This window comes from Myotis myotis, unplaced genomic scaffold (genome assembly GCF_014108235.1).
Source record: "Myotis myotis isolate mMyoMyo1 unplaced genomic scaffold, mMyoMyo1.p scaffold_m19_p_2, whole genome shotgun sequence".
In the NCBI taxonomy this organism is placed as follows: Eukaryota; Metazoa; Chordata; class Mammalia; order Chiroptera; family Vespertilionidae; genus Myotis; species Myotis myotis.
In genome coordinates, this window is record NW_023416324.1 from 131,807,674 (window position 1) to 131,833,652 (window position 25,979).

Sequence of the window (25,979 nt, forward strand, 5' to 3'; positions counted from 1 at the left end):
AAGATAACATCTAGGCCTCAGTTGTATTTCAACTCCAGACCCAAAAAAGCAGCTAAACCAGACAAGTGATGCTATGGACCAGCTACATTGATTAATGACCCCCTACCATGGCACCAACCAATCAGTGGATACCAAACCCTGACAGGGCACACCTGGAAAGCTGATGAATATTCTATTGAGACCTTCCCCTGAGACCTCCCCTAAGATTTCCACCTGCAAGAGAGAGATAAGTATGCTCAGAATTAAGGACACAGTGCACACTCCCCCCCTCCCCGCCCCCTCCAGGGGAGTACACATGCACTATTCCCTTTGCCCTCCTTCCTTCTAAGGGACCCACAAGTCTTGCAACCACGGGAGCAATAGGCAGCAGCAGTTCGTCCAGGCCTAACCGCCAAGCCCTGTCACCAAGCCCTCTTTTCTCTGACTATTCAGTGAGCCAAAGCATCCCAGCGTAGGCTTTCCTATTGCTTCTTCTATGCCCTTCTTTGTTTTACTGTCCTAAGTATATTTTTGCTGCAGCCTGTAAATTCTTACTTACTTTGCTACACTTTGTCTCTCGATTGGAATACTTCCTTCAAGAAGACAAGACCCGAGGTTTCATCATCTCCCCGGTAACACTAAGACTGAATCTGCACCAGAATAATAGAGAATACTCCTCCCATCTCTAGCCTGCAACCCCCCAACCCCTCTAAGAGGCTAGCAAATATTAAGGAATGAGTAAGAACACTCTGCTGGGTGAGGCAAGACCATGCAGAGACACTTTGTTGATAATGTCATAAAGAAAATACCTAGCCTGGCCCGAACTGGCTTAGTGGTTGAGCATCAACCTATGACCCAGGAGGTCATGGTTCAATTCCCTGTCAGGTTGCAGGCTCGATCCCCAGGACGGGGCATGTAGGAGGCAGCTGATCAACGATTCTCACTCATCATTGATGTTTCTCTCTCTCTCTCCTTCTCTGTTCCTCTCTGAAATCAATAAAAATATATGAGAAAGAGAAAGAGAGAGAGAGAGAGAGAGAGAGAGAGAGAGAGAGAGAGAGAGAGAGAGAGAGAACCTAAACCTTAGGACAAATAAGCTATTAAGAAAAATCCTCTTCAGCAACATAGCAGGATACAAAATTAACACCCAGAAATCTATGGCATTTTTATACACCAATAATGATCTCACAGAAAGAGAAACTAAAAAATCCATTGCAACAAAAAAATTAAGATACCTAGGAATAAACATAAAGAGGTAAAAGACTGGGAAAACTATAGGACATTGAAAAAGAGATAGAGGAAGATATAAACAAGTGGAAGAATATACCATGTTCATGGATTGGTAAAATCAATATCATTAAAATGTCCATACTACCCAAAGCAATCTATAGATTCAATGAAATCCCCATTAAAATACCAATGGAATATTTCACAGACCTAGAACAAACTCTCCAAAAATTTATATGGAATAAAAAAGACCCCTAATAGCCACAGCAATCCTGAGAAAGAAGAACAAAGTTGGAGAGATCATAATACCAGATATCAAGCTATATTACACAGCCACTGTTCTCAAAATTGCCTGGTACTTGAATAAGAACAGACATATAGACCAATGAAAAATAACAGAGAATCCAGAAATCAACCCAAGCCATTATGTTCAATTAATATTTGACAAAGAAGGCAAGAGCATACAATGGAGTCAAGACAGTCTCTTTAATAAATGGTGTTGGGGAAATTGGACAGATACATGCAAAAAAATAAAAATAGACCACCAACTCATACCATACACAAAAATAAACTCAAAATGGATAAAGGACTTAAATGTAAGACGGGAAACCATAAAAATACTAGAGGAATCCAAAGGCAACAAAATCTCAGACATACGCCGAAGCAATTTCTTCACCGATACAGCTCCTAAGACAATGGAAACTAAGAAAAAACAAACAAATGGGACTACATCAAAATAAAACCTTTCTGCACAGCAAAAGAAACCATCAACAAAACAACAAGAGAGCCCATTGCATGAGAGAGCATATTTGCCAATGTTATATCCGATAAGGGTTTAATCTCCAAAATGTATAGGGAACTCATACAACTTAACAAAAGGAAGATAACAATCCAATCAAAAAATGGGCAAAGTACCTAAATAGACACTTTTTGAAAGTGGACATACAGAAGGCCAAGAGGCATATGAAAAAATGTTCAAAGTCACTAATCATGCAAGAGATGCAAATCAAAATGACAATGAGGTACCATCTCACACCTGTCAGACTGGCTATCATCAACAAATCAACAAAAGACAAGTGCTGGTGAGGATGTGGAGAAAAAGGAACCCTGCGGGTGGGAATGCAGACTGGTGCAGCCACTATGGAAAACAGTATGGAGTTTCCTCAAAAAGTTAAAAATGGAACTCCCATTAGACCCATTAATCCCACTTCTAGAACTATAGCCAAGAAATCAGAAAAACCAATCAGAAAGGATACATGCACTCCTATGTTCATAGCAGCACAATTTACCATAGCTAAGATATGGAAAGAGCCTAAGTGCCCATCAGCAGATGAGTGGATTAAAAAACAGTGGTACATCTACACAATGGAATACTACACTGCTGTAAAAACAAACAAACAAACAAAAAACTCTTGCCATTTGCAACAGCATGGATGGATCTGGAGAGCATTACGCTAAGCAAAATAAGCCAGTCAGAGAAAGATAAGTATCACATGATATCACTAATTTGTGGAATATAATGAACAACATAAACTGATGAACAAAAATAGAGACATAGAAGCATCGAACAGACTGTCAACTTCAGAGGGAAGGCAGGGGAAGGTGGAGGGGGACAGGGTAAGAGATCAACCAAAAGACTTGTATGGTTGCATATAAGCATAACCAATGGACACAGACAATAGGGGAGTGAGGGCCTATGCTGGGAAATGGGAGGAGGCTAGGAGAGGTCACTTGCGGGGGGAAGGGGGAAGGAGACATATGTAATACTTTCAACATACAGAATTAAAAAAAAAAACCTCTGGATTACCAACTGCTACCCTAAGCACAAGATAATATTAAAAGAATTTGAAAAGTAGTCACAGAAATAACAAAACCTAAGCTGCTCAACACTTGAGTAGATTGATTCATCATCCCTCAGTAAAGAGCCTAACAAAAGTGGAAGTGCGCTCATTTCCAGATCTAAATGTTATTTATCTCACTCTCTGCTGTTCTGCATAAGATGCCCACCTTTAAAACAAAAATTATGTGATGTGGAAGAAAGAATGAAAAAAGCAACACATGGTCAAGAGACAATGCAATCAACATGATCAGGTTTGGATATGACACAGACATTGGAACTATCAGACAGGAAATTTTAAAAAATTATAATTAATATGTTGAAGGCTCATTGGAAAAGATGGGACAACATGTATGAACAGAAAAGAAATTTCATGAGAGGTGAAAATTTTAAGAAAGAAGCAAATGAAAATACTAGAAATGAAGATGCATCCTTTTAATTATATTAATTAGTAGACTCAATACAACTAAGAAATTGTTGAAGCTTCAATTGAATTTACCCAAAATCAATCAGGCTATGTGCCAGTAATATTTAAATAATAACATAGGCATATTCAACTACTTTTTCCCTCAATATGCTGGGGAAATTTTTATAAAAAGTATATAATAATATGAGTAAGCTTAATACTATGCCTGGCAAAAAGTAGGCACTCATAATGTTTACTGAAGGAATTACTGCTATTTGTCAATGAATAAATTTAGTCATTAATGAGAAAAGAGAGATAAAATGGGAAATCACTTACTATAATCTATGCTAAATTGAGCAACTCCAGAACCAGGATAGTAGGAACCTTTCTCCACAGTGATAAAACAATGCTTATTTTGTCTTTCTTGAATAATTTCATCTACTCTTGCAGTTCCTTGATTCATCAAATTCCAGCCTCGCATACATCCATCTAGACGAGGATTAATCTAACAAAACAGAATATACGTCAAGGAGTGCATTTTTAACTTGTCAGACTGATAGTGGCTTAACTGATTATAGAAACAGGCTTTCACTTAGAGGGAAAATCTTTTCTTTTTGCATTTATCACACAGGTCTGTCTGTCTTGCCAATGTTTGAGTCTGATGGCAAGACAAATCTGTGTAGTAAATGCAATTAGAGAAAAATAGAAACCAGCCTAGAGCCCAGGGCCACAGCTAGACACATATATGGAACTTGAGAGCAGGAAAGTTACCCCTGCATGCCATAGAAGAGGCATGTAGGGCTTGAGGTATTAAAAATTATTAGGATCTTAATGGAGGCCTGTGGTGGCATAAACTCACTTTACCTGGAAAAGACTATCCATCTGACCAACACTTTGAAAAGAACATTTTAGATAAAATTCAAGATATTAAAAATATTTTTTAAATCAAAGAAAAGACTATCAGATGCATAGTCTTTTCCAGGAAGTGAGTTTACGCCACCACAGGCCTCCATTAAGATCCTAATAATTTTTAATACCTCAAGCCCTACATGCCTCTTCTATGGCATGCAGGGGTAACTTTCCTGCTCTCAAGTTCCATATATGTGTCTAGCTGTGGCCCTGGGCTCTAGGCTGGTTTCTATTTTTCTCTAATTGCATTTACTACACAGATTTGTCTTGCCATCAGACTCAAGCATTGGCAAGACAGACCTGTGTGGTAAATGCAATTAGAGGACCCCGTGTGTTTCCATTCTGTAGCCTCACCATGGCATCCAGTCAGACTGAAGATATGTGGTGGCCATGTCATAAATAGTTGATTCTTTTTGAATAATTTATTTTATTGTTAAAGTGTCTGGATTTATCAATTTCAAAGAACAGGTATATTCACTCTGACATGGGTTAACTAATTCAGGTTTTATATCATATTACAGAAATCTTTTAACTTAAGGTAACTGTGAATTGCCATGAGTGAAAGATAGATATAAAATAGTAAATATTTAAGTTAAATCAGCAGGTGCAATTGGCAGATCCATGAATACAGATGAAATATTTAAAACTCTCTAAGGACAGTGATCCGTCTCCTTCATGAAACCTATTCTACTGTTATTAAACATCACATTCAGAAAATCATCTACTGTATGTAACTTCAATTTATGACAAGCTGCAGTCATACTGCTAGTAAAGATTTCTTAAATAAAAAAAGTTCCACCTTATATGCCATTCTTATCTCCCAAATTTAAGTTCTAAAGTAGACCTAAGAAAGCTCTTTAACTGACTTTATAAAATAATGTATTTGGGGATTCAAATATATGTAGTTTTATGTTTAATGGCTATGTACAATTATGATGTTAGCCGTGAATTAAAGCTTAAGAATTTAAAATTTTCTATTTCACTGCAAGCAAGAATAGAAAAAGGTGGTTCTCTTCCCAAAGTGGAAGACAAGCTTATCAGTTATGTGAAGCATTGCTTCCAACGACTGACCAAGAGGCCTTTCAAGATCTCTGACAGTAGAGGAAGTTTCTTTAAGAAAATACTTCAGTTTGTTAAAAGTGTTCACCTTAATTCATTTTTGTAACAGTTGATATATGGCTGTCCTTTTTATAATGCATCATGAGAACTTTCCCTATCATGTCTAATAAATGTTTTCCAAGTTCTGGTGCCAAAATAAAAATAAAAAATAATAAAATTGCTGGAGGTTAAATTGGCTCAAAAACACTATACTCATTTTTCTGTTTTCTTAATATAACTTCAAGGCCCACTAATGTTATTTTTCCATGTTCAATTCAAGTTGTCACAGTTGGTGTGTTCAATAAAATAACTTCTTTTGACTTTGGCAATATCTTTTCAAATCTATTACAAATAAAAGGAATTCATCCCTGATGAATGAATGTAAAAAGCTTGGATCCTTACCGGCTTAATGAGTGTATTCCTCAGTGTCCGAGGTAAGCCTGCAAAGTATACTTTGGTTTCTACAAATCCACTTGTAGACTTAAAAAGGCTCTCTGGTTTATTTATATTCATTATGGCTTCTCTAGCTATTTTCACACTAATACTCTGTTCTAATTCTTCCACAGAGACCTACAATTAAAAAGACAGAGATTATCAAACAACCAAACATCCTTGAATGTCATATTAAATACTAATTTTGAATAATCCTGTTAATATTCCAGTAAATAGTTTTCTAAAGTAATCATTTAAATGTAATTATTAATTTGCCCCAATACATTTGAAATGTCAACTGATTATAGAGATGATAAAAAATGTGTTTTAAATGAATAGTACATGATTAAAAATGAAATGACTGTCTTTTAAAGTTTAAAAAAATCAATGTTATTCTGTTAAATTTAAACATCCAATTAAAATATGTATTCTTCAAGCCAGTGTGTCATAAAATGGATAGTTTTTAAAAAGTGAGTCACTTGCCGAAACCGGTTTGGCTCAGTGGATAGAGCGTCAGCCTGCGGACTGAGGGGTCCCGGGTTCGATTCCGGTCAAGGGCATGTACCTGGGTTGTGGGCACATCCCCGGTGGGAGATGTGCAGGAGGCAGCTGATCGATGTTTCTCTTTCATCGATGTTTCTAACTCTCTATCTCTCTCCCTTCCTCTCTGTAAAAAATCAGTAAAATATATTTTAAAAAAAAAGTGAGTCACTCTACAAAATCTTAGAAAATGTTTGTGTTCTTACTTGACAATTGTATTATAATACACATAAAGAATCAATAATGTAAATAAAGTATTCATATAAATTAAGAGAAATCAGTACATTCATCATTCTGGTTATTACACAACAAATAATATTTTGTTTCAAAATTCCAAAGTAATTGAGATCATTAGGAAGCACAAAACATGAAATTTTAACTTTTTTTCCAATTTTGAAAGTAGTGTGGGTTCTAAAATAAAGGTTGGTAGTAATGGTAAACAACAATTAAGAAATCCTATAACGGCAATCCAAAGAACCATTGTTGCAATCTCATGTAAAACTGTATCATTCAACATGCAAATTTTTCATTTACTAATTATTAATGGAGGCCAAACAAAAGGCATATTAAAACACCACTATAGAAAGAAAACCTATGCTCTAAAGCAAAATAAATTTGGTAGCATGTAAAGATTTAGGCAGTGTATACTTTCTCCTTAATATAGCTAATCAAAAAATAGATCTAGAGACAGAGAAGCATCAATCAATGCTCAAATCTCAGAGGGGAAGCAGGAGAGGGTGAGGCTAAGGGGGAGATCAACCAAAGGACTTGCATGCATGCATATAAGCCTAACCAATGGATACAGACACGGGGATGGAGGGTGAGGGCATGAGTGGGGGGATGAGGGAACAATGGGGGGATAAGGACACATTTGTAATACCTTAATCAGTAAAGGAAAAAATATATATATATAGCTAATCATGTCACTTTGCCCTAATGACTATTCCCTCTTTGAAAGACATTTCTTAAAAAAAAAAAAAGAAAAGAAAAGAAAGGGGGGGGCGGAGGGGGGAGATGTTCCTAATAACCTTGCTTCTTCTGCCTTCTTATGATTTCTTCTCAGTCTCCTTGCTAGATTCTCCTCTTCTTCTCACTCTCTATAAGCCCCAGAGCTCAGCTTCCTGACCTTTTTCCTTCAGCCGTGCAAGTATTTCTAAATGGGAACTCTATGCTCCACTCTAGGGCATTGGAAAATGTGGGGTGGAGGGGGTACTTTTAGTTGTCACAAGGAGTAGGAAGTATGCTGACATTGTAATATGAAGGATAATTGTGCAAAATAAATAATAAAAAATCCAATATCCTGCAAACCTTCTAAATAACCATACTGGATATTCTTGTAGGGCAGCAGTTCTCAACCTGTGGGTCGCCAACCTGTGGGTCGCGACCCCTTTGGGGGTTGAACGACCCTTTCACAAGGGTCGCCTAAGACCATCGGAAAAAACATATATAATTACATATTATTCATTATTCTATGTATAAGAGCAATTAATTTATTAATAAACCATCAAAATAATTTATGGATTAAATTACTATTACTGATGGCAACCCCATTTATGCAGTTATGGTATTTGAGCTGCCAGTACAACACTCAGCATAAGTCTTCATTTATAGCTTCCACATTATTCATTATTCTATGTATAGGAGCAAGATTTGACAAGTATTATACTTGTATTGAACATTTACAAATTGAAATATATATTCTTATAAATTGCTTTCCTTCATGTATATAATAATTGAAGCATTCTATTGGTTTCTATTAGGGATATGTGAAGGTGGTTTTCATTATTGATGCATTTCATTATAGGACAGTAAAAGAACATTATAAATATTTGGACAATGGATGAGAGAGTTTAGAACCGCCAGTTGATATACTCAATTTCATGGCCTTTAACCCTCTCTTTATGCTAGATATTTGAAAGTTTATATGTACCTTGAAGGCTTGACCTTAAAAATATACCCAGAATCAGATCACTTCTCACCACTCACACGATCAATACTCCAGCCAAAACTACTATCTTCTCTCTTCTAGGTTATTTCAATGGTCTCCTGGCTCCATGTCCTGTTCTACCCTTATTCTCTACTATCTAGTTTCCACAAAGCTATGAGGACCTAATCAAGATTATCTTTAAAAATGCAAATTAGATTATGTCATGTCTCAAAATCATCCAATATCTTTCTACTTAGCATAAAATCCAAGTCCTCGTGCTCGCTTCGGCAGCACATAGACTAAAATTGGAAGGATACAGAGAAGATTAGCATGGCCCCTGCGCAAAGGATGACATGCAAATTCGTGAAGCGTTCCATATTAAAAAAAAAAAAAAAAAAAAAATCCAAGTACTCACTATGTTCTCCAACCCTACATGATGTTATTCCAGATCATATTTCTAGCCTCATTTTCTACATGCTCTCTTTCTGTCTCACTCCACTGCATCTACACTGACCTTTGTGTTATTCCTCAGACACATCCTCTTGCCTAAGACTGTATTTGCTGTTCATATGGCACAGGATCATCTTTCCCCATATATTTCTCATGACTTTTGCCTCAAATATTTGCTCAAATGTAATCTAATCAGAGATAGCTTTCCTGATTCCATTTGCACATTCACCATCATCATTCTCTATTGCCTGGCCTTCTCTTTTTCCTCATAGCATTCATTATATCTGACATATCTATTTATTTGTGTATTTGTGGTTTTCATCTCACCACTACTAGAATGAAAGTTCCATAAGAGCAGTGACTTTATTTTATTCATTATTGTATCCTCACCACCTAGACAGAATATCACATAAAGTGCAATAAATATTTTGCTAAATGAATGAAATTATTATATAAATTATAGATTTCCAACCAATATTAGGATTAAACCCAAATATGAGATATAATAATCATTCTAAACAATCAGTATTTATTTATTTGCATTATAGTCATTATAAGTACTTAATAAGTACACATTCTATTCACTTTAGCTGAATTATAAAATAATTGTCATGCATTTCAATTTTGATTTATTTTTAAAGTATTTTATTTTAAATTTTTAAATAATTTAAAATTGGTGAAACAGTCATTTTATAGTAAATACTCTACTAACTTAAAATATTTATTTCAAATAATTTCTGTGCTGAATAAATTTGTTCAGCAAAATAGTATAATTTATTAATAAACCATCAAAATCATAAGCTGGTAAAATAGCCCGTGGTAATTTTTTAAAAACAAAAGATACAGAGTGAGAAAAAAATCCTACTTATATGGTGGGGAGGAATTCATAAATTGTTAAAATATTGAATTAAGAACTTAAGAAAAACTACCAATACCAAATTTATTACCAGATTAAAGTTTTTCTCTGACTTGTTTATAGTTCTTACATTTTATTTTTATATAAAATTGAATTGTTTATAAAGGAATAATTTAATTAAAATGTTTTAATTGAAACATGGATATACATTAAATACTTTCTTTTAAACAAGGATCATAAACATAGAGGACAAAATGCATTAAACTGAATTGCTGCCTTACATCCAACCATTAATCTTGCCTTCAGCAGTATGATTCATTGCCAATTTTTTGTTTGTTTTTAAATATTTCCCTTCTGTTTTCTTGATTCTTGTATTAAATTTATGGGGTGACGTTGGTTAATAGAATCATATAGTTTTCAGGTGTAGATTTCTAAGATATAAGATCTGTGTGGCCACCACCAAAGTCAAATCTTCTTCTGTCACCATCTCTTAGGTCCCCTTTTATAAATAAAATTTTAAAAAATAAATACAATCTACAACTCATGTTGTTAATCTCACAGGTAAATAGTTACCTTCTTCCTTATACATAATATATTCTACTTAGACATTTACCAAATTTTCCTTCAAACAGCTATTTTCTATTTGTATAAACTCATTGGGGGAAAATGTTTATCCTCTTGCTGAAAGTGATTTTAGTGATTTGAGATATGTGTTTGGGACATTAGGCAGTAAAATATATCCTTTAGCTAGATTCATAAACTGCTCTTGATACAGGGGTAATAGGAGAGACATAGTAGCAAAGCATCTAATGAGAGCATACAGAGTCAGAAAATTTTAGTGATTTTTCTGACAGTTGCATCTAAACCTGTGCAGACATATTCTTTTAGAGTTAGGAGCCCAAAATCTATGGCTATCAAAGGACAGAAAGCCCTTCTTTGGTGAACCACATTTGTGCTCAACTGACTTTATCACTCCTTCTACTGTAGCATATTTCACATTCCATTGCATTAGTCCATAAACCCACACAGATATGGACAACTAATTCATAAGGCAACATCAACTACTAAATTGTGAGGTGCTAAGTTCAAGAGTAAGAAAGACCAGTTCTTAGGAACTTAGCACTTTGAAAGTGCTCACTTTAAGTGTATTGAATAGATGAGTGCATGAGTGGGTAAATAATGGAATGAAATAATTTAGTGATGACTTCACATGGCATCACCACATGGACTCTCATCAGCTCCCACAGGCATAGAAAGTTCCTCTTTGGGGTGCCACATTCTAAGGTGAAGCTGGTCTTAGCTAGCCTCTCCTGGAAGAAATGATTGGTTCTATTGCAGAAAAGAATTCTCTTCGCTATAGACTTGCAGTAATCCCTTCTCAAAGAAAATCTCCACTATGATCCAGTTGATTAAAATGTTATTATTAAAATGAAGGCTCATGATTAGGGATTATCTAAAAATGCTAGTTTCTAGGCACTCTGATTGCTACCAGCTAATGTAAACTGTACAAACTGATTATCTATATGCTAATATTTAAAGCTGAAGTAACTTTGATTTTGTTCCTAAGTGTAATTCTTTACATTTAAAAAAAGATTGTTGGCTATCCAGTATATCTATCCTTGATCAGTGGTGTCTTTACATAAACTAGTTTGCCAGCTAATAATCTTCGAACTATTCAGCCAGTGACAGACACTAAAAAGGGTAAGAAGCTAAAGACAGACAAGGTCAGGCAAATAACTGGAAACAACTTCAGTTATGAGAAATCTTAAATACATTAAGGGAGGTTATCCTTCCTCAGACTGTTTCATGGATTTGCAGTACATAGAATATACTTCATATAACATCAGATTAAAACCAAATCCACTTAGGTTTGGTACCACTAAACCTAATAAAAATAAATTATTAATGATTTTATACAAACTGTGTCAAAGTGGACAGATTCTTTATGAAATCTGAACAACGTACCATATGCCATAGACCATTATTAATAACTTGGCCTCCAGTTGTGATTTGGGTTGTATGTTCATTCTTAAACTGAATTTCAAGCTTTCCATCACGAAGTGCAATCAGGAGCCAAGCTGAGTGGTCAAGAGCTTCTGTAAACAGGATAACACCTTCGGAATCATATGTCCGGAAATCAAATGTAGCTGAAAATCTAAATAACGGACAAAGAGAGAGCCTTAATAGTGAGAACATGGAAGGCTCAATGTATTATTCTTTTTTTTCTTGTACTGGCAAAAAGCAGTATGTTGAGTCAACTACTTCCGTCCCTGGAATTAATAAAAGAAAAGGGCAGAATTAGATTGTTGGTGTATTATCTCTGGCTCCATGTGTGTTTAAAATCAAGTTATTAAATTTTCTTGCTTATTATTGGAGTCTCTTTTTTTCCCAGAGAACAGATACTTTGGTAATTTTTCATCTTTTTTTGGCATTTGTTTTGGAGGCACCTTTCAAATGTTGGGATTAAGGCACATGTACAAATATTAGACATATTGAATCTCTTCTGGAACCTTTTATACACTATATAATCTGATTAAGATTCTTTTATTGCTGTATCTGTAAGTGGTTAGTGAAAGATATTACAATTTCATGATTGGTTTATCCATCAAAAAGCATATTCTCCCTATGATTTCATATATGTCAGGAAGGAATCACTCAGCATCTGAATGATTGCAAACACAGTTAAGCTTTCATGTGTGGTAGAAAAGGTAAAGTCAAAAGCTTTAAAATTTATCTATTAGCTTGATTTCAAAGGGTCTCCCAAACTCTAATAGCGTAAATCACTATACTAGATTACATGGTAAAAAAGTTTAAAAGATATAGTCTAATATTAGCAAACCAAATACAACAATACATTGAAAGGATCATATAGCATGATCAGGTAGAATTTATTCCAGGGATGTAAGGATGATCCAACATCCACAAATCAATCAATGTGATACACCACATTAACAAAATGAAGAATAAAAATCATATATTATCCCCATAGAAACAGAAAAAATATTTGCTAATATTCAACATCCATTTATGGTAAAAACTCTCAACAATGTGGGTATAGAGAAAAACATAGCTCAACATAATAAAGGCCATATGACATACCAACAGCAAACAACAATACTCAATTGGGAAAAGTGAAAGCAGAAACAAGACAAGGATGCCCACTCTTGCCACTTTTATTAGACTAGAGAAAGAAAGAAAAGGCATCCAAGTCAAAAAGGAAGAAGTAAAGCTCACTATTTGGAAATGGTATATATATATAGAAAACCCCAAAGATATCACCAAAAAAACTGTTAGAACTAATAAATGTTCAACAAAGCTGCAGGAAACAAAATTAATGTACAGAAATCTGTAGTGTTTCTATATGCTAATAACAAACTATCAGAAAGAGAAATTAAGAAAACAATCCCATTTACAATGTTATCAAAAAGAATAAAATACGCGTACCTAGGAATTAATTTACCTAAGGAGGTGAAACACCTATACACTGGAAAGTATAAGGCGCTGATAAAAGAAACTGAAGAAGACACAAATGAATGGAAAAACATTTTGTGCTGATTGGAAGAATTATTATTGTTAAAATATCCATATTACTCAAGGCAATCTACTGATTCAGTGCAATCCCTATTAAAATTCCAATGGCTCCGCCCTCCAGCGACAGGGCCCTCTCTCCCAAGGCAGAAGAGTCTGGCCCTCCACAATCCTCCTTCTCCTGACAACTCACTGTTCTCATCTCTCACTGGGGCTGGTTTTGTTTTCTTCCCTCTTTCTCCACCCACCTCTGTCTCTAGGTGTCTCCCTGTGTCTGTCTCTGTCTAAACCCCCTCCAGTGTGCTCTCTCTCTCTCTCTCAATTTCTGTTCTCTCTCTCTCTCTCTCTCTCTCTCTCTCTCTCTCTCTCTCTCATTCTCTCTCGTTCTTCCCCTTTCTCCCCTCTCAGTCTCTCTCTCCCTTCTCTGTTTTTCTGTCCTTTGGTCATTCTCCCTCTCGCCCTGGCTCCCTCCGCTTTCTCCCACTGGAACTCTCTGTCTCTCCCATCCTTCAGAACCTCCTCTTCTCCACCTCTGTCGGTCCTCTTTCTCTCCCTCTCTACCTTCCTGGTCCAGAGCCCACCCTCTCCCATTCCAGTCTCTCTCCCCTTTTAGCCCCTTTTGAAGGCCACTGTCCAGTTCCATACCTGGGTACCCCCACGGCCATCTGGGCAGGGGGAACCACCTATTCAGTCCCCATGAGCTGTCTCCTCAAATCCCAGCCACAAAAAAATTCCAATGGCATTTTTCACTAAAGTAGAATAAATAATTTTAAAATTTGTATGGAACCATAGAACTTCCCCAATAGCTAAAGCAAGCTAGAGAAAGAACAGAGCTGGAGGTGTCACACTTCCTGATTTCAAACTATACAGCAAAGCTATAGTAATCAGAATGATATGATATTGGCATAAATATAGACAGATCAATGGAACAGAATTGAGAGTCCAGAAATAATCCCACACATTTATGGATAACTAATTCATGAAAAGGAAGTCAAAAACATACAATGGCGAAAGGACAGACTTTTCAACAAGCGGTGCTGGGAAAATTGGATAGCCCCCTGCAAAACAACGAAACTAGACCACTATCTCACACCATACACAAAAATTAAATCAAAATGGATTAAAGACCTAACGCCATAAAATACACAGAAGAAATACAGCAGGTAAGCTTCTTGACATGTGTCTTAGCAATGTTTTTGTGAATTGACTCCAAAGGAAAGGAAAACAGAAATTCAAATAAACAAATGGGACCAGATCAAACTAAAAAACTTCTACAAAGCAAAGGAAACCATCATCAAAATGAAAATGCAACCTATTGAACTGGAGAAGATATTTGCAAACTATACATCCAAGTAGGGATTAATATGTAGAATATGCAAAGAATTCACAAAACTCAACAACCACAAAAAATCAACCAACTTTAAAAAATGGGCAGAAAATCTGACTATGTATTTCCCAAAGACATACTGCTAGCCAACAGGCACATAAAAAGATGTTCAGCTTCACTAATTATTAGAAAAATGCAAATCAAAACCACAATGAGATAGCACCTCATACCTGTTAGAATGCCTATTATCAAAAACACAAGAAACAACAAATGTTGGAGAAGATGTGGAGAAAAGAGAACCCTCATAGGCTGTTGGTAGGAATGTAAAGTAGCACACCACTATGGAAAACAGTATAAAGATTCCTCAAAAATTTAAGAAGAGAGTCACCATATGATCCAGCAATTCCACTGCTGTGTATTTATTCAAAGAATACAAAACATTAATTTGAAAAGATAAATGCACCCCTATGTTCACCAAAGCATTATTTACAATAGCTAAGATATAAAAAACAAAACAACCTAAGTGTCTGATGGATGAATGGATAAAGAAAATGTGGTACACACACACAACGGACCACTACCCAGCCATAAAAAGAATTAAATCTTGCCATTTGAGACAAAACAAACGGAGTGAAGTAAGTTAGATGGAGAAAGACTAATACTGCAAAATTTCACTCATGTGTGGAATCTAAAACAAACAAACAAACAACAACAACAACAAAAATGAGCAAAAACAAACTCAAATATATAAGTAAGGACAGGTTGGTGGTACCAGAGGAGAATTGGGTGGGGAGTGAGTAAGAAGTCTGCAGGGGTCAATTTTATGGTGAAAGACAATAACTAGATTTTTTGTGGTGATTACTTTGTAATATATACAAATATCAAATTACTAGAGGCCCGATGCACGAAATTTGTGCAAGAGTAGGCTTTCCTTCCCCTGGCTGCCGGCACCAGCTTCCCTCTGGCACCCAGGACCCAGGCTTCCCTCGCAGCCTTGGCTTTGTCCAGAAGGTCGTCTGGAAGGATGTCCAGTCTAATTAGCATATTACGCTTTTATTATTACAGATAATGTTGTATGCCTGAGACATATTATGTCATATATCAATTTTACCTTCAAAGAAACAGATAAAGTCTAGCCATGTGTTCTGGGGTATCAGAGCTCTGGCAATGCCTATTAAAGACTCTGGACATATATGTAGCTACCACAAGGGAGGAAAAATCTTAAGCATGCTATATTTTTAAATAACACATGCTGATTCAGTGCCCATAGGACACTTTCTAATGAGAATCAGCAATAAAGTTTCCAAGGGACCAGCAAATCAAAATGACTGAAAAAAGACAAAAGGGAATAGAAAAGTACTGGTATAATGATTAGTTAAAATAAAGATAATTTAACTTAAAAAGTTAGGATTTCAAATAATTGCTAAATAAAGTAAGGAATACACACCTTATCCCCACATATAGCAGTAATAACAACACAGGCACCATTTGCAATGGGAAACAGATCTACCTCAAATGGAACAAAGAAAAGGTGATAGGAAATATTCTAAAGATGTAAATGTGAAGTAAAGTGTGTTGAATGGATAGCAATGTAGTAGAAATTCACTGAACCCAAATTATTTTATAAGAAAAAGAATTTTGCTTAGAATAAGTGCTTCCATTCTTTTTCATACTCATCACATCTTGCTGATGTAAAGCATGTGTTATCTTGCCAAAACCTTAATCTGTGTATGCTCAGAATTTTCCATAACTTGATCCTATTATGGAGATAATTTCTGTCTCTTTGTAAAATCATGCTAAACCGGTAATTCTGAGTCCTGTTCTGTATGTTTTCTTTCTGAAATACATCAATATGCTGATTCATCACATTGGGGAACAATTCATTCTTTGTCAGAAGTATTAAAGAGTAAAAAAATAGTGAATCTGTACTTTTGGGTAGAGTATCTGATTACAGGAAACAACAGAAGGGATTTGCAAAAAAAAAAAATAAAGTAATAAAGAGCTAGCTTGTTCTTCATGTTGGTTACACAGGTGAGGTTCATAAAAGATTCATCAAGCTGCACATTTCAGACATGTCCATTTCTGTATATATTATATCTCAATAAAAAGCTAAACTAAGTAACTAATTAACTAAATAATACCAGGAAAAATTATTATTTGTCCAATTTGATCCACTGTTTGAGCCCAAGCTATTATGAATTGTCTCTGAGAAAGCAATACCCCTGAACATGCCTGAAAGTATGCAAACATTATTTTTTTCTCTGTCATTCTCATTATTTGCATAGCAAGGAATACTGTCTCCAGTCTATCTCATCAGACAATACTATTTGCTCTGAGATATTAAAGGGGAAAACCAGGTCATAGTGGAAAATGAGTGTTGAAGGAGCACAATTACATCAGGGAATCTTAGAATAAATTTCAATGATTCTTAATGCAAAGATTTCTATGAATTTATAGTTAATGAATAATCACTCATATATAATGAATTAAATTCTAGGTCACCTTGCTTATTTAATTAAAATGTTAAAATTTGGACTCTATAGCCAGTCTAAACATGTTTTCTTTACTTTATTCCAACAAACCTCCAATTTCATTCTTTCAAAGAGTGTATGACTCTAAGACCCAGCACCAGCACCAGCCTGCCTTGCTTCATAGCTGGGCCTCACCTGGGCACTTCCAAACCTGATACAAATAGGAGGAATCTGAAGATCTCTCTGCTGACAATGCACCTTCCTAGAGACCCAAGAGACAATACACCCAGTGGACAGCTTCAGACCATACCAGATTACAACTCTACACATCCACAAGCAACACACTCAAGGGGCCGACTCAATTTGCACCAAAGCCCCACAGAAGCAAGTCCTGCTCTATAGGGGTGTTTCCTACAGCAGCTCTTCTGCTGTAGTTGCAGCTGGTTCTCATAGCCAATTGGCCTGGAGGTCAGTTTCTCCCAGTGATGCCAATAGCAATCAAGTCTCAACTACAACAAGACTGTGCACACAGTACACAAAGGGGTGCAACTAGAGGGCTTACCTCAGGTGACTGGGAAGGCTGAGCCACTGGGCCCTATAGGACACCTACTACACAAAGCCACTCTACCAACTCCAGGAGAAATAGCAGTTCTACACAACACATACAAACAAACACAGGGAAATAGCCAAAACGTGGAGACAAAGAAACATGTCACAAATGGAAGAAAGCAAACTACTAGATACAGAGTTCAAAACCATGGTTATAAGGTTACTCAAGGATTTTCATGAGACCTTCAAGGGACTTAGTGAGACTTTCAAGGATCTTAGTGAGAAGCCAAAAACATGGAAAAGGACCATTCAGAAATTACTAACTGAAATAAAGAATAATTGACAGGGATTCAATAGTAGAGTAAAGGATTCTGAGAATCAAATCAACGATTTGAAATATGAGAGAGCAAAAACACCCAATCAGAAGAGCAAAAAGAAAAAAGAATCCAAAAATATGAAGAGAGTGTAAGGAGCCTCTGGGACAACTGCAAGTGTACCAAGATTCAAATTATGGGGGTGCCAGAATGAGAAGAGAGCAAGATATTGAAAACCTATTTGAAAAAATAATGACAAAACTTCCCCTACCTGGTAAAAGAAATAAACTTACAAGTCCAGTAAGCACAGAGAACCCCAAATAAGAGGAACCCAAAGAGGCCCACATCAAGACACATCATAATTAAAATACCAAGGCCTAAAGACAAAGAGAGAGGCTTAAAAGTAACAAGAAAAAAAGCAGTTAGTTACCTGCAAGGGAGTGCCCATAGAACTGTCAGCTGATTTCTCAACAGAAACTTTGCAGGCCAGAAGGGAGTGGCAAGAAATATTCAAAGTGATGAATAGCAGGGACCTACAAGCAAGATCACTCTACCCAGCAAAGCTATCATTTAGAATTGAAGTTGAGATAAAGAGCCTCACAGACAAAAAGCTAAAGGAGTTCATCACCACCAAAACAGTAATACATGAAATGTTGAAGGGTATTCTTTAAGAAGAAGAGAAGAAAAAGATAAAAAATCCACACAGACACCAGGAGGGTGAGGGCATGAGTGCAGGGGTTGGGGGGCAATGGGGGAGTAAGGACGCATATGTAATACCTTAATCAATAAAGAAAAAAAATCCTATATAATAAAAGCATAATATGCTAATTAGACTGGATGTCCTTCCGGACAACCTTCCAGACAAAGCTGGGGCTGCAAGGGAAGCCCAGGTCCTGGGTGCCTGCTGGCGGCCAGAGGGAAGCCTGGGTTCTGGGTGCCTGCTGGCGGCCAGAGGGAAGCTTGGGTCCCAGGTGCCAGAGGGAAGCCCAGGTCATGGGTGCCAGAGGGAAGCGGGTGCTTGCAGCTGGGGGAAGGAAGGCCTACTCTTGCACGAATTTCATGCATCAGGCCTCTAGTATAACAATAAAATGACAATAAAAACATATATATCGGCAATTAAATCTAAAAATCAAAATAAAAGAACAAGGAATCTAATGAACAAAATAAACTGGTGAATAAAATAAAATCAGAGTCATGGGAATGGAATAGACTGAAGATTCTCAGAGGGAAAGGGGTGAGGGATTGGGAAGATATTAAGCAAAGATCTTATCTGCATATATGCATTACCTATAGTCACTGACAATAGGGTGGCAAAGGCCTGGGGTGGGGCAGGAACTAGGTGGAAGGGGACAATGGGGGGAAAAAGAGGGACATCTGTAATACTCTCAACAATAAAGATTTTTTTAAAATTATTCTGTAGAAATATTTATATTGGGAAGAATGCTTATAGTGAACTGGTATTTGGAAAAAAGCAGATTACAAAACTACATGTACAGGATGACTTCAATGTTTGTCAAAGAATAAATACATATGTATAGGTATAAATAAATAAATAAATAAATAAATAAATAAATAAATAAGGAAGACTGAAGGATCACTAGGAAGGCCAGCCTAGAATGATCCAAATTGGTTCTAGCATGAAAATTACATGTGTGTTGCCAATGTCATATCTGATAAGGGCCTAATCTCCAAAATTTATAGGGAACTCATACAACTTAACAAAAGGAAGATAAACAATCCAATCAAAAAATGGGCAAAGGACCTAAATAGACACCTTTCAAAAGAGGACATTTAGAAAGCCAACAGACATATGAAAACATGCTCAAAGTCACTAATCATCCGAGAGATGCAAATCAAAACAACAATGAGGTACCATCTCACACCTGTCAGATTGGCTATCATCAACAAATCAACAAACGACAAGTGCTGGAGAGGATGTGGAGAAAAAGGAACACTTGTGCACTGCTGGTGGGAATGCAGACTGGTGCAGCCACTATGGAAGACAGTATGGAGTTTCCTTAAAAAACTGCAAATGGAACTCCCATTTGACCCTGTGATCCCACTTCTAGGAATATATCCCAGGAAACCAGAAACACCAATCAGAAAGGATATATGCACCCATATGTTCATAGCAGCACAATTCACCATAGCTAAGATCTGGAAACAGCCTAAGTGCCCATCAGTAGATGAATGGATTAGAAACCTCTGGTACATCTACACTATGGAATACTATGCTGCTATAAAAAAGAAGGAACTCTTACCATTTGCAACGGCATGGATGGAACTGGAGAGCATTATGCTAAGTGAAATAAGCCAGTCAATGAAGGAAAAATACCACATGATCTCACTCATTCATGGATAATAGAGACCATTATAAACTTTTGAACAATAATAGATACAGAGGCAGAGCAGCCTCAAACAGATTGTCAAACTGCAGCGGGAAGTCCGGGGAGGGTTGGGGGGCAGGAGGTAGGGGGGTAAGAGATCAACCAAAGGACTTGTATGCATGCATATAAGCATAACCAATGGACATAAGACACTGGGGGGTAGGGGAAGCCAGGGGATTGTCAAGGGCGGGGGGAATAAAAGGGACACATATGTAATACCCTTTGTAATACTGTAAGCAATAAAAAAAAAAAGAAAGAAAGAAAGAAAATTACATGTGTGAAGGAGCAAATTAGCTTTATGGTTCCCCAAGTCATCTGAATGATAATATACCTAAATCATCTGATTTATAATGCAATTTCATACATTTCAAACTTTTGTAGTCCCCTCCTTCTTCTGTTCTAACCTGACTACTGCTAGAAATTATCATTGACAGTGGTACCTTACCTGATAAAATCCGGTAAGCGAAATTTTAGATATAAAACAACCCCTACGAACTGCTCTGCCAAGTAAAGGAGTTCATAATTTTTCTCAAGGTTCAAGGAAAGGCACACTGGGACAGCCTGGAGAAAAGAAAAGAAAACAAACAAAAACTATAGTTAACTGCTTGTTTTTTGTCAGATTATGCATCCTTTCTCTGATTCCTAGTGTTCTTGTCAAATGTATCCTCCATGATACACTAAAATGAATTAAAGACACCCTGGTAATAATAAAGCAATAACCTTTACTTCCTTGTCTAGTCTAGCAGTGGAACCCCCAAAACTACGTGTTTTTTAAAATTTTGTTCAATGTGCATGGCTTTATATTTTTGTCTTTAATATTTCCTTTATAAATCGCAGTCCAAAAACACAAACTTTTTCCTCTAGTAACAAGTGATCCCTTATTTAACTGATACAGGTATCAGACCTTCCATGAATTATGTCTGAAAATAATTTTTATTTGAAGTCAGAAGTAGGTGGGAAAATTAATGTACCAATAAATAGGACCTCATTTATTCACTCATTCATTATTAAGCAAAAAATTTCTGTGCAAAAACTGTGCTATCTAGGTAGCAAAGGGAATACTGGAAAACCTGGATGGAATAAATAGAAATGAGATATCATCATAGTCTTCAAGGAAGCTACAAAAACAGTGATTTAGAATCATTAAATATGAAATTAAGTACTTTTTTTCCTAAAAATAAAAATAAACATTAAAATGGAAAGTCTTATAAATGGCTATTTTGGAAGGAATTATGTACATAGCACTGTATTAAATCTAGGTCCAGAAATAACATTTAATTTCCTCTTAGAACTTTAATAAATCTATTCTGAGGCAGATGGTGATGTCTAACTACAACAAGTACTTAAATCATAAGAGACTAAGTTACAAAATAGACATTCACACAGCATGGCATTTCAATTAAGTACTGTACTATTAAAGTCAGTACATAGGCAACTATCTTACCTTATCTTCCTTTATCAAGTAGGTAGAATAATATTGAATGTTACATTTTTGGGGTACTTAAGCTTTGTCTTGATGATAAAGAGGTATGTGTGTACATATGATTAAATCATTATTAAGGATTTTTGTATCTTTACTGTTTGCGTCAGAATCATATAAATTTCACTTTTACTTGAAAAAAAGTAAAGGAGATACAATAATTGGACTAAGGATCATTAACACATGATCCTTATTTTTAAAAAAAATAGCTTCAGAGATTGATCTATTCATTTCAATAAAGGAAAAACTAGAATCTACCCCCAACATTCAATTTCTGAGTCAATTATGTGTTAAATCTGAGTAACTAAAAGCAAATTTAAGAGATACAGATTAACAAAATCAAACTCTCTGAATTTTTATATATGTAAGTCCCACTAACTCTTCTAGTCTGACAATGTTTCCACCCAAGATTTTATGACAACTCTTGAAAGTACTAACATGCCTAAGGCTTGATCAAAGTTGTCAGAATGGTAAATAAAGAAAAGTGGACACTGAGAAATGTTTTCATTGAAGTTTCTATGGAAGATTCTTTTTCTCACAAAGACCAGTATAAACCTCAGCTTTCCTTAAGTTCCTTAAATAAGCATATATTTTGTATTTTGTAAATGTACATGCTGTACTCTCTGAACTGTGACCCTGCAGCTTTTATTTTTACCCGGCCACTAATTATTCCCAATTGTTTACAACTTTACACATCCATAATTAGTAAATAGATTGTGACTCAGAGCCTAGATGGAACTACAGAAATTATTGTAGAACATCTGTATTTTCCTGACTTATCTCAGCTCTGTGGAAATAAGTACCTGGGTCTCTTATTTTAGAAAAGAGATAGTAAGTTTAGCATTGCAAAATGTTACCTCACAACTCTTCTGATCTTGGGCAAGTTTGAATCCTTTCTTCCCATCACAGTAACAAGAATAACCTCCAGGGTAATTGATACAAAGTTGAGCACACATGTTCTCAGAGCATTCATCCACATCTAGAGAAAAAGAGAACATAAATCTTAATATCTTCTAAATGCTCAACCCAACAGAAGAAGTATTCTGATTTTAATCTGCGATATCAGTGACAATAATGAAAGAAATTTCTGACATCAAATTACATTTAAACACTTGGCATGAAAATTTAAATGAGTCACAAGTTTAATTTCTTTTTATTTACACACTGGAAATAACAAATTTAATATTTAATTTTATTAATTAATACTTAACAAAAATATAACAAGTATACTAATTTCCTGGTTTTGAATTTGAAGGCAAAAAGACCAAGAGTCTCAAGTCAGTTGGCATTTCTGATTATATAATTCCATTGAGACTACCTTTCCTATTCTTTGCTTTGAAGAAAAAGAGGGGAGAGTAGAGGGGAGGAGAAGGAAGGGGAGGATGGAAAGATAGGGATGAAAAGATCCCTTTTAATTGAAGGTCAATGTAATTGAGAACTAAATGATAATATCAAAAACATTTGACTCTACATGATGCAATGATTAATAGAGGCATTAAATTAAAGGGCATACCTGTATTCTTATTTTTATTAAAAACTCACTGTGCTATATTACCTCCCATATTGCGAAATCTTGTATAATGATCCCTGTCCCCACTTCATATTTTGAGAAAGTCATTCTTGAAAAGTTGTAAAAATATTCTTTAGCTAAAGCCCACTACTAAGATCCAGAGCTACTAAGATCCTGACCTTTTCGATGAATGAACCAATGATATCTTGACCCCGGCAAATTCCCAAATTCATAAATGCTATTATAGCACACAACGGTTTAAAACAAAACCCCCATATTAGTGATCCCTCAATGCCCTTAAAATGTTATATGATTAAAGTAATAAAATACTGTATGTCATATAAATCTGTTATTTTGTTTTTTAATTGTTATTCATGGAATAAAGCTACAATATAGATGATGAAGTGAGCTAATTACCATCTACAAATGGTTATGGTTTACTACAGTAATTTCTATCTGGAGTGGTGAGAGAGTAGAAATGACATATGTGTGTCGGAACGAGCAGGTATTTTTGGTGCATGCACGAAGAGATAAGGCCTCAAAATCTCAAGAGAAGTATATGTAGCTGGAAAAAACCCTATTCTAAAATTATTATTGATTAGGGATATTTGTAGAAAGAGAAAGTAGATTAGAGGTTCAGGGATTGGAGGAGGGTTACAGAGTTCTCTTTGGGGTGGTGAAGTTGTTTTAGAACAGACAATGGCAATGGCTGCATATCTATATAAAATGTAATTAATGCCACTGAATTGTACACTTAAAAAAGGTTAAATGACCACTTTGTATCTCAAATATATTTTGTCAAAACTGCTATTCATTTCATTAGTTTTAGTCATGGTATTAAATTCATTTTGAAACTTCAAAAAATTTAAAGGAGGATGTGAGATAATTTGTATATATCCATGATAAAAAATAAAAAAATAATAATCCACTATGACGTCCAAGCACTGCTGTGGCCAAATGAAGCAGCAACAAGTCCAAGGGCTCTTCCTAATGCATAGGCACTGACACTACTAATCAGTACTCTCTCATTTCTAGAACTTAGCTATCATTTGGTTATGATTATTTTTTTTCTTTCATATGCTTTTACTTATAATAGAACTTTGTCATTTCTTATTTTATAATAAATAAAACTTACACACAAAAAATCATTGATAAGCTTGGTATAGAACTGAAGGTTTTTAACCACCCCTGTTGTAAGTAACTCCCACGTGATTTTTAAACTTGTCTTTTTTTTTTTTTGTATGTGTGTGTTATTCCTTACAGCTTGAAACTCTTTTTATCTTTGAATATTATTTAAGTGATGTGAGAATATGTTTATTTTGCTTTTATCATACATTGGGAGGTCTCTAATCCATATTTAGCTTAGAGGGCCCACTGGAGTACTAACACTAAAACTAAAGACCATGTGTCTTGCATATTTTTACTTTGGAAGGAAGCCAATGATTATTCAATTGAACAAACTAAGATGGATTTGACCATCTTAGAAAATCTGATTGTTGATGTCAAACAGAACCAATGCTTCTAATACCAAATCAGGGTTCAAACCCACCCTCTCCACCATCAACAATGACATGACCACAACTCTACCTTCACAAGACTTTGATGTGGGATTGTATCTGTAACCTTCAGCACATTCACATTCAAAGTCTCCTGGGGTGTTCTTGCACACAGCTGTGCCACAAATGCCTGGCTTCACAGAGCATTCATCCACATCTATAAATGAAACCAATATATTAAAAGACATTTTTCCCATACCAAGCTAGCAAAAAACCCTTGATCTGTGTTTCCTGGATCTGGTTTAATATATAAAATAAGATAACAGAGTGGCCTGAGAATAACAAAATATTAAATCTATCATCATATTTTAGTTCACTAAATATTATATCTTCATGCAAGCGCAGAGAATTTGATTTATGTTTGCAATGTGTAGTTATGTAAATGAAAGACAGGGCTTTAGTTATTGTCTTATCTACCAGTCTACAGTATGAAAATAAATGGGACAAAGGATTTACCATAAACATTTCTTTTAATATATATATATATATATATATATATATATATATATATATATATATAATTGATTTTTAGAGAGGGAGAAGGAGATGAAGAGAGAAACATCAATGTGAGAGCGAAACATCGGCTGCCTCCTGCAGGCCCCTTCTGGGGATTGAGACTGCAACCCAGGCATGTGCCCTGACCAGGAATCAAACAAGCAACCTTTCATTGAATGGGATGGAACCCAACCAACTGAACCACACCAGCCAGAGCCACCATATTATTCATATGTATTTCTAAATACATGTTTCTGAAATATGGTCTTAAAAGTATATACAAAAAAAAAGTATATACAATCTGCATTATCACAAATATAAAAAACAAATATGAGATGGCTCATCAGTCTTATGTTTTTCCTTTGGAAAAACAATAGCTAAACTGCATACCATTATTGTTACCTAAAATATTCAAGAGTGACTCGAATTTAAAGTGAAATTGAATAAGGTCTCAAAGTATTTATAAAGCTGCAGTTAATCCAATACAAATTTTAATGCTAAATTAATATTCCTGAAATTTCAGATGTGTTTATTACATTACATAGTAGAGTAGGAGACAAAGTATTGATTGCAATTAGCTACTAGATAAGAACCTATAAAAACAAAGAAAAAAAAGTGGCCCTAACCGGTTTGGCTCAGTGGATAGAGCATTGGCCTGCGGACTGAAGGGTCCCAGGTTCGATTCCGGTCAAGGGCATGTA

The 25,979-nt window shown here is 35.6% G+C and overlaps 1 protein-coding gene and 1 non-coding gene across 2 annotated transcripts in view; one reads left to right on the forward strand and one right to left on the reverse strand.

The window, feature by feature from the left end:
- PROS1 (protein S) overlaps positions 1–25,979 on the reverse strand; it is an 84,622-nt gene that overhangs the window by 14,909 nt on the left and 43,734 nt on the right. Inside the window, exons 7-12 of the mRNA XM_036349484.1 lie at positions 24,815–24,940; positions 22,575–22,696; positions 20,683–20,798; positions 11,627–11,816; positions 5,859–6,026; positions 3,786–3,954 (exon numbers count right to left, since the gene is read on the reverse strand). Of these exons, the coding sequence (XP_036205377.1) occupies positions 3,786–3,954; positions 5,859–6,026; positions 11,627–11,816; positions 20,683–20,798; positions 22,575–22,696; positions 24,815–24,940 (891 nt within the window). The remainder of the gene's footprint in view (positions 1–3,785; positions 3,955–5,858; positions 6,027–11,626; positions 11,817–20,682; positions 20,799–22,574; positions 22,697–24,814; positions 24,941–25,979) is intronic.
- LOC118677815 lies at positions 8,631–8,738 on the forward strand. The gene has a single exon (XR_004974541.1). It is a non-coding gene; the product is annotated as a U6 spliceosomal RNA (small nuclear RNA).